The sequence below is a fragment of the Manis javanica genome, chromosome 15 (genome assembly GCF_040802235.1).
Source record: "Manis javanica isolate MJ-LG chromosome 15, MJ_LKY, whole genome shotgun sequence".
In the NCBI taxonomy this organism is placed as follows: domain Eukaryota; kingdom Metazoa; phylum Chordata; class Mammalia; order Pholidota; family Manidae; genus Manis; species Manis javanica.
The window spans coordinates 10,425,100-10,442,536 of NC_133170.1; the positions used below are offsets into that span (position 1 = coordinate 10,425,100).

Genomic DNA, 17,437 nt, shown 5'->3' on the forward strand with positions numbered 1-17,437 from the left:
AGAACACTTGGGGACATCCTAGAGGTGACAAATAACTGAAGCACTGATATATTGGTGAGAAATTGTTTCTTCCGTGGGGTCTTAAGAAAACAGAGCCTTTCAACTTGCCCAGGCTAGTAGCCCCTGAGGGTTCTGGTGCAGGCTGGGCTTGGTGGCATGATGGGGACGCGGGGCACAGCTCCAGGACTGCTACGACGGCTGCCCTCTTGGCGGAGTGGGGGGCTCCTGGTGTACATTCCTCCCCTGTTCCAGCTTTCCTCAGCTTCCTTTCCTGGGCTACTTTTTGCACACAGCATTGTAGCTCATTGTGTTGCCTGTGTCTGACTTCTTTTATGCTTGAAAAAATCATTTGTTACTAAGTATTCCAATTCGTTTATTTGATTTTCACACGCTACAGTTGCAGATAACTAGTAAATATTAGCTTGGCATAGACAAAGGTGAGTTTGTGTTATCCACCCTCTACTTTTTTTCATTTTGGATCAATAGTCAGACCCTTCTCTCATCTTGGCTACGTACAGCAGATGAATTAAGTGGCCAAATAGAACACCAAGCCAAGGATAATGCTGGGAAAACAGGATTCCGACATACCAGAGCGCCTGATGGTTAAATCCGGTGTTGCAAATAGCTTTTCCCCAGTCCACGCCATTTTGCAGTAAAGACTACAGGGCTCTCTACAAGGGGGAGGCCCATTTAAAGGCCCACCTCTCAACTATGTATTCCCCATGTCTTTATATTCTCTTTTCCCTTCTCCTGGCCCAATCTTATGCCCTTCAGCACGCAGAAGAAAGTATCTGTGACTTCTCATCACCGAGAGACCCGCAGCACCATTTCCACCAGCCATTTGAGGCTGTGGAAAGCTGTCCAACACTTGGGGTTCCTTGGATTCTTTTATTTTGATATTTAATATTCTTTTATTAAATATCTCAAAAGGATATTTAAACAGCATATTCTTTTACAACTGTCTACTTAGGATGTCTATAACCTACTTGATTCTCTTCTCCTGGCACAAAATAGGTGCTTAATAAAAACTGGTTATTGAATAAACCTCAACAGCTTACCTTCTTAGTTCAGGTTGCCAGCACCTCTGGCCTGGACTCCTGTGGACTTCTCGAGTGGTTTTTCTTGCCTGTAGTCTTGAAACTTCTCCAGTCAGTTACCCACCATGCCTGCCAGAGGATCTTAATATGGTAGTCTGATCATTTCATTTCCATGCTTAAAACTTCATGGTTCTAAGGATAAGTCCAAATTCCTTACTTACCGTGGCAGGCCAGGCCTTTCAGGATCTGATGCCTACCTTCTCTCAGCCCTCCCTCACACTACCAGCTGGTCACAATCCCACGGGCTCTTTAGCTTCTAGTCTGTGCCAGATAGTCATCCCCAGTCATTATCTCCTTCTTCAGGGTCTGCCAGAACTCTGGGCTGGGGTAAATCCCCCTGGTGTGTTTCCATGGCACTCTATCCTCTTTCCTTTAATGGTGATCACGAGACTGGAACCTCCTTGAGGTGCAAAGCAAATTCTACTAATTTCAGTCTACTGTCTGGCCAACAACAGAGACTCACTAAATGTCTGCATGAATATGTGTCATGTGTTTTGTCCATTTCCTAGGAGTCCCCTGGCTTTTCATAAGGGAGGCAGCACAAATACGTGCAGTAGGCAGCAGGTGAACAGGAGTTTATTTCTTGCTCTGCCATGAACAAAACATGACTGCAGAGGAGGATAGGACGATTAAACTCTAGAAGTCTCTGGAATAAGTGGCCAAATAGAACACCAAGCCAAGGATAATGCTGGGAAAACAGGATTCCGACATACCAGAGCACCTGATGGTTAAATCCGGTGTTGCAAATAGCTTTTCCCCAGTCCACGCCATTTTGCAGTAAAGACTACAGGGCTCTCTATTATTTTGTTTTTATCTTTGCTTTTATAACATACTATTATTTATATAATACATATTTTGTGATCAGTACCTAACTTCTACTTACAAAAAATTTAAAATGACGATTTATATACTTTTACATTACTTTACATTAAAAAGTGGTTAAAATGTAGAAACTGGGTATTGCAAAGCTTGTGCAGCTTTATCATGGGATACAGGAAAGTTCTTTGGTATCTATAAGGTGTAAACTCAAATGCTATATGAGCTACTTATTAATTGTGTGATCTGAGAGAAGGTCCCTGGACGGCTTTTTAATGTACCTGGTACACAGTAAGTACTGAACTGCTAGTTCTCCTCTTTTACTTATGGTTTTAAGGAAATCTGGGAACACAGAGCTTCATTAAGAAATAACATTTTTCTTTTACTTTTGAAATAAAAGGGAGGAATATTAGTTTCTTAATTCAGTTTTGCTTGGTTGAAACAGCTATCTTTTTAGCAATAGGTAGTTCTTTCATTATAATAATTAGCATTATTTTTAGAAAAATGTAGTTTTGTACTACTGATATGCAGACATCCTCTCTCTGGCATCTTTTAAAGGAAGCAAAATTATATTTAAAAATATTAAATACATATGAAAAAACCAGCAATTGTAATGCCCCAATGAATCCTGAAAATTTATTATTTGGGAGACGATCAGATATTGATCCTTTGTTTACAGCTCATGATAATAATCAGCAAATACACATGTTGAAATAAAGTCAAAAGAAGAGAATAATTACATATAATACAGATTACAGATATTTTATTTGTACATAAGCAAAGCAGTACTAAACGCATATTTATGTGTCCACAATTAGTGAACATGGCAATTTTCTGTTTAAAGCTGCAGTAACTCAAATCCTGCTTGGGTCAATAAAGAAAGACTGATTGAGAAATACATTTGGGGCTGTCACCATGTCTGCTGTAAACCTATTTTTTAATCTTTCCCCTCCCCCCATATATATATGTATATACTTTATTGCCTTTATATTTCTGCTGGTTTAATATAATTAGTATACTAAATAGTTATTTGCATTTATTTGGTTTCTAAAAATATATAAAATGCATTGGAATTGAGCTCCTGCAGCTTTCAAGCAGTAACTATTCTGGCCTCGAAAGCTTATTTTGGAAATCTCAAGCAGCAATACTGAATAAATAGTGATTGTTTTGTCTTCTCCATACAGCTGATGGCCTTCACCCAAAACTGAAAAATACAGTAGCAAAGGGTATAAACATGCAACTTAAAAAAATGGACATAATATAAAAGTAATACTTATGAGCTATGTCTTAATACAACATAGACTGATAAAGACAACTTCAGGTAGAGTAGGGAAGGGAGCACAGAGTTGCTATTTACACGTAAATTAAGGCCCAATTTCTCAAAGGCAATGCGCACAGGGACTGTCCATCTGCCCACCCCCACCACACAAGCGATCAAGAGTTTTTGCATTTTTGTTATTTTCTCAATCCGTTAGTGTAGTTCTAACTTGGGAAAATGGCTTTAAATGAAGTTTCTTTTCTCTAAAGACCATTTTGCTCTTATTCACAAAGAAAATATTCTTTTAATGCAGGTACAAATTTATTTATGCTCTGGAAGCAAGTGCTTATTTGTTTTTCTTAAACACAATTAAAATTCACATTCATGCCACAAGTTATGTATTTTTACTGTAGTAGTCTTTTTTTTTTAGCTTGTTTATAGCTAATCTGAATTGTGGGAATTGATTAGAGTTCAGGGATGACTGAGGGAATTAGATGGGTAACTCGTATTTATTAATACCAACTGAAGGCTCCCATATAAATTCCCTGTGCACCAGGACACACAAAAATGCTAACAAGCCAAAATGTCTCATAAGAGCAACAGAAGGACTGAAGCAGATACTACAGATCATTCTCTGAGTATGAGAGATACTCAAAAGGTGAAATATACCAATGATATTTCAAATTACTCCTGGGTAAGAGAAAAATTATCATCCAATGTACTTAATACTTGTAGAAAATCACAATAAAACTTGCAGTATAACTAAAAAAAAAACCCCCAAACCTGTAAACTAATTTAGTATTAGAACCTGAATATTCCCCCAGACACAAAGTTTTATATTTAGTATTTTTGTACCCATTGCCCAATCCCCCCTCCAAAATGTATCTAAAGATGTAGCACTTAACATAACTCATTTGTCTTCACAATAGATAAAAATGATTAGGAATAGACTAAAATGTTTTAAAGATGTTCTAGGGAAATGAGTTTTCTCTCCTTTGTTTTAGAAAAAGAATTAGAAAATATTTCTTAGAGATGTTCTTCAAGAAGCAATATAACTGATTAAAAAGTGTACAATTGCTCAATGTATACATCAAATTCACATTTTTATACTCTTCTCAACTAAGAAATAGTATTATTTCTATCTGTAATTAGGTCCATAAAGATTATTTGGCAGCTTAAAAATTCAGATGAAGTTGTCAGGAATGCTAGCAGTCTTTCTTTAAAGTTATTGAGTTAATACTGATAATAATTTACAACATTAAGTTGTATATTGACTTTATGTTTTCCACGGCACATCAAAGGCATCTTTGCAATTAAAAATTGCAAAGTTAAATATATCTTCAGTTTAACATTTTGATTTGAATAGAATGTGATCAATTAATAAAAACGTTTTTCTTTGTGAATAAGATCTTAATTTTTCTGGACAGTAACAAAATGACAGTATAGGACAGAATCCTTTAAAAATAAGGCATATATTGGACATCCGTAAACCACTATTGTCACAAGATCTACAAATTATTTTGATCTTTTAAATTCTTGTTTTTAGATATATGTAGAAATGAAATAACTATTATAAATTCAGAGCAAATGTGTATAGGTTGTGGTTACTTAGGAAAGAATAATTTATTTCTCAAGTTATTTGCAAAATAGTATAATGGCAAGGTCAAGCAGGACTCCAAAAACCCAAAGAAAACACCTTTAGTTGAGGTCTGCCATTTAGCTGGACTAGAAGAGGCAACCCTGTATTATTTTCAGTTCTCTAGAAGCTTCTATGTATTTTCATTGCCATTCTTAAAGTTTTTCATTGGAAATCTAAATATAGCAGCATTCTCAGCATTCATTAAACCAAAAATAAGTCAAATGTGTTAAAACATCCAAAGCTGCCCTCATGCATAAAATACAACTTACATCTTTTTATTGTTACCATGGCATTAATATACTAATCCACTTCTACTTTGTTGTATGTAAATAACAGAGTATGGATTTTCTTCAGAATTAAAATCTACTTTAAATTTCAGATTAAAGTCTTAATTATATTGTACCAAATTTTGATCCGAGGGAATGTAAAAATGACTAAGAGGTATCTGACCACATCTATCTAGATATTACTTGTGAATTTTAGTTAAGTCACTACTCCTGGGAGGTGTGTTGACTTATTTTTGGTTTTATAAATAAGAAAATATATGTACAAATGGAAATTAATGTTCTGTAAAAGTCAAGCTCAAAAATGAAAATCAACACTGAACTTAACTTTTTCTCCTTAGTAAAAAAGTACCTAACTCCAATGTACTTTCTATCTAAGATATTGGAGAAATCACAATTGTCCATTATGTTCAGAGTAAATCATGTGCAAACAGTAACTTATCCGTAGGTGCTTACACCAACAGACATACACATGAAGTGGGTTATTTAAAAAATATATCACTTCAAGCAATCTTCCTGAAGTAGGCCATCCAGGTCCTCAGACATCTCTAACTTATGTATTATGGCAACTCTGAGGATCCATGACATTAAAATAAGGTAGGGCAAAAACACAACAAACACAATGTTAGCAGGAAACCTGTGCCTGTTTGCATATATATGCAAACGACGACATTTTTGTTCAAATGTACTTTTTTTGTTGTTCATTTTTTTCAGTGTCTGAAGGACAGCAAAGCTTTTAAGCATATAATTTACCTTATGAAAAGTATTTCTGTTCTGTTAAGTGGTCATTCATATATTGGAAATACTGTAAAGGAAAGATTACACTCCACGTTAAAGAGAAAGCCTGAATTATGTCACCTATTTAAGCAATGGCGGGGACAGGCTCGCTAAATAAATGCACGTGGGCTCCTCTGGAATTAGTTTCAAAGGCGGAGCCCCCTCTGACACTTGTGTAGTTGTAAATCAGCGTGGATGGAGTCTGGAAACATGCACAAAGTCATAATCGCACAATATACAATGTAATTCAGTCACAGGAGAAATATTAATAAAAAATATTAAAACATCAACATTCACACATTAATTGATTACATGGAATAAATTAAACTAAGCCAGTCACATATTTCTCTTCATCTTAAGTCATGGTTTTATTTATGTATACACACAGTATAATACTTTCCTAATTGCTCTCAAAATGCTACAAATAAAAAGGAAGGCTTTGCATTACAGCTGCCGGACAAAAACGTCAACACTGTTGATGTGCGAAAACACAGTTTCTTTGTTCTTTAGCATCAGTGCACAGGGTATGGCTCCAAGTGGTGGGCAATTCAGGACAGAAACAAGATATGGTGGCTTGTGAAATAGATCCTCTTTTCATCACTGGCACAAAGAAGGAATTTTACTGTCCTTGGTACCTTTGTTGGGTCTCTCTCCTGAAGACAGATAATGTTATACATATATGCCTTCAGGGTTGAAACCAGATGAGATTGGGTTCTGCAGGATGCGAAGATTACTGGGGAGCTGCCGAGATGAAGCAGGCCGCTTCAGGGACCCAGACTGGAAGGGTGCCTCTAGACAGGAAACAAAGAAAGTGACCTGATGTTCCCCTCGACTTGGCGTACTCAGCAATATGAAAAATTGGAAAGTAGAACTATTCCTGCCCTGAAGAACCAAGTATCACATAGTAACATTTGCGATCGCCTGTGGGGTCCTCAGGGGAGAGGAGAGGGCTGACCTCACTTAACCCTGTCAGTTCATTAAACAGTTTTCAGTGATTTGAACAGTTATTAATCTTTTAAAAAAGGTAAGCACTTTGCTTCTCTTTCTTGGTTGTTCAGACCATCTGCACACGCAAATTTAGAAGGGTCTTTTAAGTATCTGCAGAAATTAACAGACTTTTAGGATGGGGCATTGGGAACAGACAGAAGCTAAAACTAGACTATGACTCATATATACTTGAGGGAAAAGTTTTATAAAGAACAAATGAATGATATGAGATTTGGTAAGTAAATGTTCATCTAGGTAAATAAATAACCAAAGTATTGATTTTCCCTAGAAATAGGAAGTACATCAAAAGTGCTTTTAAGTGGCCCAAGAACTAGCTTTGAATGGTAGGATAATACTTTAACTGAATGCAAGTAGTTTTATTCAAAGTCAACCTGTGAGAGTAAAGTAAAAAAAAGTGGACCTCTCCACACCTTACCCCTTTCTACATCTGCATGCGAGGCCTCTACGTCCACGGGCTCTGCTGGCAGAACAGTGACCTTTGTCCCCGTCTGCTGGATGAACTGCTGGAGATTGACCTGCCGGAGCTCTTTAGTCAACTGCTCCAGTTCTTGTTCTTTGTCCTAGACAGAAGTTACGTTTTTTAAATTTGAGGATTCACTATTGGCCAGCTGAGACATCCTGGTGACAGACCATCTGCTACAGGGGTTGACTGCATGGTACTTTGACAAGAAAGCATTGAGCGAATCTTGTGTACATCGACACAATGGGCTAAGGAGGTCCCTTTCGCCTGTGGCGCGGGCCAAAAATAGGCAAATAAAGGACAATAGCTTCTTCAGTCTGTCCCTCTTAAATGCGACAGTTTCCTCTGCTAGGAATACACTATACAGCTGATTAAATAAATATGTCTATAAACTTTCATCAATAAAATACACTGGTTTCTGTCCATCCCAATGTTTACAGCAATCTTGCTCAGCCGTTCACAATTAAGTTACCTATTATCTACTTCGTAACTGTTACAAAATCGATAGTCATTTGGTCCATGAGATTCAGAGTTCTTATTTTTGGTAAATTGTTTTGGTTTTCATGGGATGTGTTACTGAGATTTATAGTCTAGCGCCAGGAAAGCAAGGTTCCTACAAGATTCTCACTATGGGGTTCTTAAATCCTTGACACCGCCAGGTCTGAGAACTGAAGAGCCCTACACAAACAAGATCAAGTCTGGACAACCAGAAGGCTCCAAAAGCAAGGAGAGGCATTCAGTTATTTAAATGGATTTTCTTCTCTTTTTCCCCTTTACTGTAGGTGAGAAAAAGTAACAAGGCCCCACCCAGGCTGAGTGTGTCCCAAGGATTTGGCAGGGGTAGGGAAGAGGTACTAGAAATGAGTGTTGTTTTTCTCTGCTTATTTTGAGTGTAGGGGGTACCTGGAGACATGTTGAAAGTTTGACTATTAGACACTTTTCTATGGGTAGTGAGATTTAATAGTAATGATTGTCATCACTTAGAGTTCCCTGTAGGTAATATCCAAGGCAACACAATTTCCAGTTGCATCTTCTTTTAAGTGTCAAAATAAATCCAAGTAGTAAAATACTGACAAATCAGAGGTTAACAACAGTCTACTCCTGCATGAGAGATTCCCGATTTTCAAAGTTTTGGTGGTAGTTTTACATTTCACTATACTTGGTGGCAAAGAAAGGAAATCCTATCAGTTCTTCCTGAAACCTCAGCTTTCTCTGCTTGTGGAGCTGTTCATATTCTAAAGCAGCTCTTCTCAAACTTCACTGTGTTCTGGTACTAGAGATCTTGCTGCACTATAGATTCTGAATTTCTAACAAGTGCACCCTGAAGCCATATGCACCACTCTGAAGAACAAGCCTCTATTTAAACCACTACACATATGTGAAACTGAGCACCTGAAATATGGCCAGGTGTGACTAAAATCAGAATTTTAAATTTACTCCATATTTTGAAACTGCTTTATTGAATATTATTTAATTTTAATTACCTCAAATGTCAGTGGCCATTTTATAATCAATTGTGTGTCTTTATCATTTCATGTTAGAGACCGATACCTCTTTGCAACTCCCATAATATTGCTACACTGTCTTTTCCAGAATGGGTATCCAAGGAATGTAAGTTGAGTGATCAGGGTCTATGGGGTGAAATATAAATGTTCTTGTACTCAGATTGGACAGGGGAGAAATCGGAGGAGCCTTTGTGCCCCTCTCCACAGGAAAGCAAAGGAAAGTGACCTGGGGAGGGGACTATTTAGGGGACACTGCAGGAAAGAAGATGGGGTTAGCGACAAGGGAGAGTGACAGACAAGCAACTGGCCTCACAATCCCTGTTAAACCAACCCTGGGGAATCTCTTTAGGCTTCGGTATCTCTGTCTCTGAAAGGAGAAGGTCAGATTCACTACCTCATCATTAGTATCCATTCCAGCTCTGAGACTTTGCTCCCCTGTGCCCAGGTGCCCAGCGCTGCAGCTGCCCCAGGAGGAGACAGCCCTCTGTGTGGCTTTAAGTGCTCACCTTTGTCTTAGCTTCACTTCCTAGCTTTGTCATAATCACAGAAATTCTAAGAAACCTATAAACCAGGGTAGGTTTCCAACTTTTAAGAGAAAATGGATAATCATTAAAGGAAATACCGAGAATATGTTAATTCTTTTAAATAGATGAAACATTCCTTTTATAAAAATGTTCTTACCTGCAATCGTTTGGTGGCTTGTCCAAGAGATCGTTCCACAGCTTTAATGCCATTTTCCAGCCTCAGGCTCTGCTGGCCTTGAATGTCAATTTCCCCTTTGACCTTCCCGATCTTTCCTTTGACCTCTTCTTCATTGACTTGTGCCTCCTGAACTTCCCGTTGCAGTTTTTCTGCTTCCAGACCGCTTTCCATAGTCTGGATCTGAGCCAAATAGTCCTTTAATTTGCTCTCACATTCTGTTATTTTCTGTCGTATTTCCTGAAGTTGATCCTTCAGCTGTTTTTCATTTTCTTGTTCAATCTGTAATTCATTTTCCCAAAATTCTTCCTCTTCAATTTCTACATCATTTCTTTTGATCTTTTGCTCCAGGTGGACAATTTCCTCTTCAAGGTTAGAACTGTATTTTTGCTCCCAGAACTGTATTTCAATTTCATTCGATTCTAGCTCCTTCTCAATGGATTGAAGCTTCTCTGTCTGCAAACGAATCAGCTTCTTTAACTCATCCGCTGTTGTTTTGCAGTTATTCAGCACCTTTTGCTTAAATTCAGTTTCTTTACCTTTCCCAAAAATGTCCATCAATCCTTTGGCACCTCCTGTAAATGTTAGTGATTTCCTCTTAGGTTCTCTCCTTTTGATTGATTTGTCAATCTGAGGCCTCAGTTTGGCTAAGGGGGGCAAACTCTGCCTGTATAAAGTTCTTTCAGGAATTCGTGCCACACTATCCGACGTGGGTCGCTCACTGAGAGATGGCCCCGTTCGACGTAAAATGAGCTGCACATCACTAGCATACTGCCCCCACTTGTTTAAGGATATGATGGGATTTTCATGAGGTGCTAAGTGCCTTTCGGTATCTCTCCATTTTTCTATAAGAGTGTACCTTCCAGTTCGACCTAGATTAAAAAAAAAAAGAATAAATTGTCAACATGAGATGGGCAATGGCTTAAGTAATGCAACCCAACAGGCTACCTGATACCTGTGCCTTGTCGATTAGAATCAAAGTCCAGTCCATGCCGCCTCTGAAACTCTGACTTCAAGATACGGGACTCCTTAAGATAGGGAAGAGCACCAAATTAAGGAATATGAATTACATATACTCTTCAGAATTGCTTAGATATTCAACTTTATACCTTCACTCTGTGAGAATCTTATACTCTTGTCAAATGCCTGGCTGCCTGGACCTTCCTGTTTAGGATAAGACCCCCAGCTGAAACAAAGGACATTAGAGTGTCCCCAGGATGCCACGAGGGTCTGGTCTAAGGAGCTAGGTAGAACTTCAGAACTTGCATAACCTTGCACTTCATGAATCTCTCTGCTTTCTTTGCACATGAGGACTTGGGAACATTTGAAGTCCCATTTCTTCTACTGAAAGGAGATGTGGAGCTGGTGGAGAACCTGCTACTCAACTAACAGGCGGCTGGTCTGGTCTGTCCTGCCTCCCAGGAGCGCCCGGCCCGCCCAGAGCCCCTGCAGCTGCTGTCTCCCTGCATACCTGCAGCAAATAAAAAGTCACTTCAATGAAAACAACCCTTTAAAATCATTCCATATAAAAAGTGGGGCCTGAAAAGGAGTCTTCAGTTTTGAGAGTTAATCGCTTTAAAGATTCTCCTAACAAAATTTAAGAATGCAGAAGTATTATCAAATAAACAAAAACAGAATAAAATCAAATTTAAGTAAAAAGTATACTGAACCTAACTAGTAATTATAGGAAATAAAGTTTCAGAAGACAGTATAATGTCATCAGCTTGAACACACTTTATAAATATTTCCTAATCATTTAAGGTGGGTGAGTCAGATGATTATGCTGATTTTGTTAAAAGTGTCCATTAGACACCTGAAACTAGTATGTCAATTATATCTCAATAAAAAGTGTCATTTGCAGGTATTATTATTACAAAGAAAGAAAACCTGACCTGTCATCTAGCAATGGTAATACTGACATATCCAGCTATGGGTTTATCTTCCTGCCCTCTTTCTTAATATCATGAGCTTCTGAACTAATAGTAGTATTTTGTCAATTACTGGGTCAATAAATGAAGGCCTGGATATATGAATTATGAACACCCATGTGTGCACCTCAGAAGCAGCACATGAAGAACCATAGTGTCCTAAGCATATGTGTACATTCTCCTTTAAGGAAACCTGAAACTGGGTGCAGCAGGAGAGGTGGAGCCCCAGAGGCAAACTGACTGGAGTTTTAATCCTGGGTAAATTACTTACTGGATAAACAGCGTAACTTCACTTCTAAACCGGGGATAGTAGCAATAGCTCCCAGGTTCTGAGAGTGTGACTCAGGTGTCATCAGCATGTATCACACTGCCTGGCCCCCTGTCAGGCATTCAATACATGGTAGCCATTATGAATTTAAAACACTGCTAGTCAACATAACAAAGGGCTGACTACAGACCTCCTTTAAATAGTGACATGACATGACAAAAATCTGGGTTTTAAAAAAATCCATAAGCAACTTCCAGCAACTCCCAACTATGTAAGAAGGACACGGTGGAAAGAACAAGGGCTTTGGGGTTGGAAGGCCTGTGTTCAAATCTAGCTCTGTGGTTTATTTCCATGATTGGCACAAATTATTAAATTTCTGTCAGCTTCAGTTTCTCCATCTATAGGCTGACAGTAGTATTTTCACCTGACAATGTTGTGAGAGTCACGTGAGATGTAAAACACAAAAATGTTTTGTAAATTGCAACATGCTATGCAAATATTAGTTGTTACTATCATCCAAATACCTAGGCAAACAAGGGGAAGGAAAAGAAAGCCTTAGCACGCTGGATTGCCTTCTCGGAATCAAAGATGATTCTAATGATTTTGGGGTCAAAAATTACTGCAGTGACCCCAAGCAAAACTGTGTGACATATCTGCGTGGTTAAAACTGTTCCGTGTGTGTACACGCTGCTTCAAAGATCACAGCACTTGGTCTTGTCGGGCCTGCTGCCCCTCAACTACGGTTAGGAACTCACTCCTGCTACCTGGACCTCTGTGTCCTCGTCAGTAATACGAGGGGTTAGAATAGATCCCTAGAGCCCTCTCTATTCTACAGGGCCAACATAGCATCTTTAAAAAGAAAACTGAATCATTACATTATATAAGCTACATTAAAAAATTTAAAACCCTCATTTAGTCATAATTAAATACAAAGCTTACTGGCGCTGCTGCGCGAATGTCTTGGTAGAAGATTATTTAGAATTGCTTTTACTGCCAGTTTTCCCTTTGTTAAATAATGCATATTTAGTGCAATTACACTAAAAAAAAAGAAAAAAAATTCCATCCAGGATATAAAAAAGCTTTTATAAAAGCGTAAATGAATTAGCAGTTTTGATTTTTTAATGGAAATTGGGTTTTAGTTTGTGTAGGAGTTAAATCCCATCATAATCGTTCTTAATTCTATGCTTGGCAAGGCCGTACAGATCCTGTCCATTTCATTGAGATACATTCAAATTCCTCTTGCAAAACTCCTTTTAGTATATTTTACTAAGTGGATAAATTTAGTTCTATCTTGCATACTATCTTTTAGCTGTAAAACTAATAAAAAGGACTATCTATTCATTTATTGCATTTGTAGTTTAAAGTGTTTTGGCTATTTGGGACTGCGTACCACAATAAGTAATGGTTAATAAAATACTGACTATACTTTTGTATGGTTGAAGCAATTGAATGAATTCCAAGAATCATTAACTTCATATAATGAGGAAGATAATATAAAGAGATTTTAATACATTAATGGAATCTTACTGGATGACTGACAGAAATTAAAAGAAAACAGGATAACAGATTACTCTTACCTAACTTAAAGCAGAATAATACATACATGACTATGAAGTAAAATGAAGTTTTTGAAAATATACACCGAAATTCAGATATTCAAGTATGGGTCATCTAGAAATATTATGCTCTTATTTCAATGATTAAAAAAAAACTGTAACCATTTTTTATAATTTTAGGAAATTTCTCCTTGGAGCCAAGTAACAAAATCATGATTTAAAAGTCACATGTTGTTATTTACTCAACAAGTACATATTGAACATGAAATATTTGTGAGAAATAGTGCCAGGCCTGGGGATATAGATTCTATTAACACCTTGATCATCACCCCTCTTTATAAGTTTTAGTTTTAACTGACATTTGATATTTTTTTCAGTATCTATCAAATCCTCCTCATCCCAAAGATGAACAGGGTACATTATTCAAAAGAACATGACAGGGACTGGTATGAATCTCTTATGAATTTATGTTGACATATCCTCCTGTTTTGGGACATATTGGAAGTAATGCCAGGAAGCTGATTTATTCTTTATCTATGGAGAATAATCAATCTATCCTACCACACTGAATTTTTCTCATAACGGATGTTTTGTTCCTTGAGCTGTAAAGATTTTTGATTTTTACACAGAATTAGTGAACATAATTAATCCTTTCCATAATGATGCAAAAGTCTTAAATTAACACTGATCTCTGTAGCAGAGCTTACACTGTATCATTTCAGAGTCTGTTAAGTACTTTGGATGCTTACATATATATATATATATATATATATATATATAAACTATATATTATACACATATGATATACATAATCTTATTTGGTTCTGTGAGTTATGCAGCATAGGTATTATGATCCTCAACTTAGAAGTGTAAAAATCAAAGCTTAAAGAGTTTAAAGCAATTTTCTGGTGATATACCACTATTTTACAAATTTATCAATGAATTTTCTACAGCCCAGAATGTAGCTGTTAAGATAACCTTACCACAGAGTATTTATCTTATGCTGACAGAGATATGAGAATATCTCTGAGTATAAACTGTCAGCCAGCTGCGCATGCAGCCCAAAGTTAAATCATCGGCAGTATATTTTCCCAGTGTATTGATGAGAATGCCATGTCATTACAGAATGACTGTATATTAATTTAGGACCTACTTAGGATTATATGATAAGCTTACTACTTAACAAATAATTAAAACATTTATTGATTTCATAATGATTAACATGTATTATGCCTACAATTTGCTAGGGATTAAGCTGGTTACTTGATATAAATAATATCAGCCAAAACAACCGCTAACATTTATCACCATAAACCACTAAGATTCGGGGACACAGCAACTGTATTTTCTAACAGTTGGCCATTGAGATGGTAGGGGGTATAACTAACACAGTATAACAGTAGGTAAGGGCGGGGCTCTTGAATCCCATCACTGGGTTGAATCCCGGCACCCTCCTTACTAGCGACAGAGGCGTGGGCAAGTTATTTAACATCTCTGTGCCCTCAGCACGATCATCTGAAAAGTGGGGATAACAATAGTGCTTTCCTCATAGACTTGTGAGAATTCAATGATGTGGAAAATTTAATTCGCAATCCAGTAAATGAAAAATGAGACTTTTAAAACTGGAGGATTATGGAGAGCAAAATTTTTTCTTTTATGCTTACTGATACGTAAGTAAAGAGCACTGCTTATAGTGTTTACTTATAGAGGAAGGATCATGAGTGATTCTTATACCTTTTCTGTGTTTTTTCTAAGTTTCAAAATAGCCTACATGAATAGTATTACTTTGTAAATGGATACAAAACCTATCTGTAAATTTCTAAAACTGGTAATTTATGCATGAGATTAAGAGTTAAACGTGACAATATAAAATATTTTTTTTCTTATCTTCTAAGAGATCATATAATCTTAGGAAAAAACTATAAGAAATTCATTTGCTTATTCACAAATATATATTGAGTGTCTATTCCATGCTAGACATGGTTTTAAGCTACAAAATAAGCAGTAACAAAACAGTGCCAGGAAATAAATACAATACACAAATAAATGAATATAGACAGGTCTACTGTCCGTTATTCAACAGCTTTAAGGCCAGATATGATGAAATTCAGAACTTTTTGCATTTTAGAAAGGTAGCACGGTGCTATCCTACAGGTCTGTAATTAAACATACTAAAATTCCTAATCAAAGTTCATACCGAATGGAATAAAAAAACAGCCTCACATCAAATCAGATCAGTTTTTACCACTAAATGAGTTCAAACCATTTCAGGTTTAGCTAACAAGTGAAGTTTGATAAACTTTAGATTGCCAGAATTGTTTAGATTTCAAAATGTGGATAATGGTTTGTGGTCTCTATATAATATGTCAGTTCTGTAGAGAAAAACAGGGTATGGAAGACAGGGAGTGTGTGAGTGTGTGTGCATGGACATGCAAGTCAGAGAGGGGCTCTGTGGTAGGATGACACTGAAGCAGAGATCCCAGGAAGTGAATCTGAAGGCACCTGGGTGCAGAGCATTCTCAGCAGAAAGAACAGATGCACAGACTGGGGCAGATATGTGTTCGGTGTGTTTAAGAGGGGACAGTCAAAAGTGAGTGGTAGGAAATGCGGTCACATTGGTGACGGGGTAAAGCAGGGATTCACTTGGGGCCCTGAAGCCCACTGCATTGACTGGAATTTGCTGACTGAATCAGGAAACCACTGGGGGGTGGAGGGGGGGGGGTTTGAGCAGAGGAATGATATGTGTTCTTGTAAGTGTTACTCTAAAAGAAATCCGTTGAGAATAGGTTGGAGGGGACCAGGTTGACGCAGGGAAATGAATCGAAAGGCCACTGCAGAAATCTAAGTGAGAAAGATGGTGCCTTACATCAAGGTGGTACAAGTGCTTGTGGAGAGAAGCAACCAGATTCTGGATCTACATGGAAGGTAGTACAGGTAGGGTTTGTTAATGGACCAGTTGTAAGATATTAGAGCAAGGAAACAGTCAAAGATTACACAAAGGTTTTAGGTCTAATCAATTAAAAGAAAAGAGTTCTCATTTGATGAGATGAGGAGGAGGAAATCTGAGCATGGGCAGTAGCTGGGACACGGAGCTTGGTTTCTGACATTTTAAGTCTGAGATACCAATTAGTCGGCTTCTAGAACTGTGCTGTTTGCTATGATAGCCATTAGCCACTAACGACATTTAAACTTAAACATTCATTTCCTCGGTCACACAGGCCACACTTTAGGTCCTTAGGAGCTGCATGAGGCTGGTGGCTACCACACTGGACAGCATGGAAAAAGAATATTACCATCCTCGCAGAAACGTCTCCTGGACAGTACTATTCTAGAAACTGTATTTACAGAGCATGAATTTGGGGCAAAGCAATGGTGTAAGGAAGATAAAACAAGCAGGACCCCTCCTTTGGAGGGACTTTCAGAGAAGAGGAAGAAGTGTTAACAAATATTAAAACTAGAGTTCAGCATAAAACGTATTTGTTTGAAAACGGATTTTCTTGGGGCAAACTATATGAAACACGGTTTCTTAGGAACAGTGTGCTCCACCGTGGGCCCCCGGGGCCAATCAATTTGTTTTTATTAAATGCCAACTCTGGGCCTAGCTGAAGGAGATACGGGAACTAGATCACAAGTGGGAACAGAGAAAAACTGAATCTTCAGTACTTTAAACGGCACCGGGGAACGCGGTAGTGCGAATCAGAAAACTCCCCCTCAGTCTCCGCGATTTCCTCCACCTCTTCTCTTCCTCTCTATTCTTCAGTTAGCTGTATGCTACTTAGGTTCTAAGCTACTTGAGGGTAGAAATACATTCTTTTCACATTTTTAGTTTGGGGTATTATAAAAGCATATGCATTTTCTCAACTATAACTTGAAACAGATGACCTGTCAGAGGCTTTCTGTTTCCCATACAGATTTGAGAAGCAGTCTGAACTCTGAAATAATGGCATTTCCGGGACAGTTTATGGGAGAAACAAAGTAGAATATTTAAAATGGGGAATGTTTCAGGAAGCCCAGGGTGTACAGTGACGAAACACACAGTGTACTCAGGCCGGGCAGTTTAGCCACTTTATGCCAATTAAGTGTTTCAATCATGGTTTCACTTTTAGTTATTCTGTCTCTTATAACCTGAGAATATATTCTGT

The 17,437-nt window shown here is 37.7% G+C and overlaps 1 protein-coding gene across 5 annotated transcripts in view; it reads right to left on the minus strand.

Moving 5' to 3' along the window:
• Nucleotides 1-2,521: 2,521 nt before the first annotated feature.
• RASSF8 (Ras association domain family member 8) overlaps nt 2,522-17,437 on the minus strand; it is a 102,493-nt gene continuing 87,577 nt past the window's right edge. For all 5 annotated transcript variants that reach the window (XM_037020370.2, XM_017645332.3, XM_017645329.3 and 2 more), the window contains 3 exons: nt 9,526-10,415; nt 7,295-7,439; nt 2,522-6,662 (listed from right to left, as the gene is read on the minus strand). In XM_037020370.2, the coding sequence (XP_036876265.2) occupies nt 6,541-6,662; nt 7,295-7,439; nt 9,526-10,415 (1,157 nt within the window). In that variant the 3' untranslated portion in view covers nt 2,522-6,540. The remainder of the gene's footprint in view (nt 6,663-7,294; nt 7,440-9,525; nt 10,416-17,437) is intronic.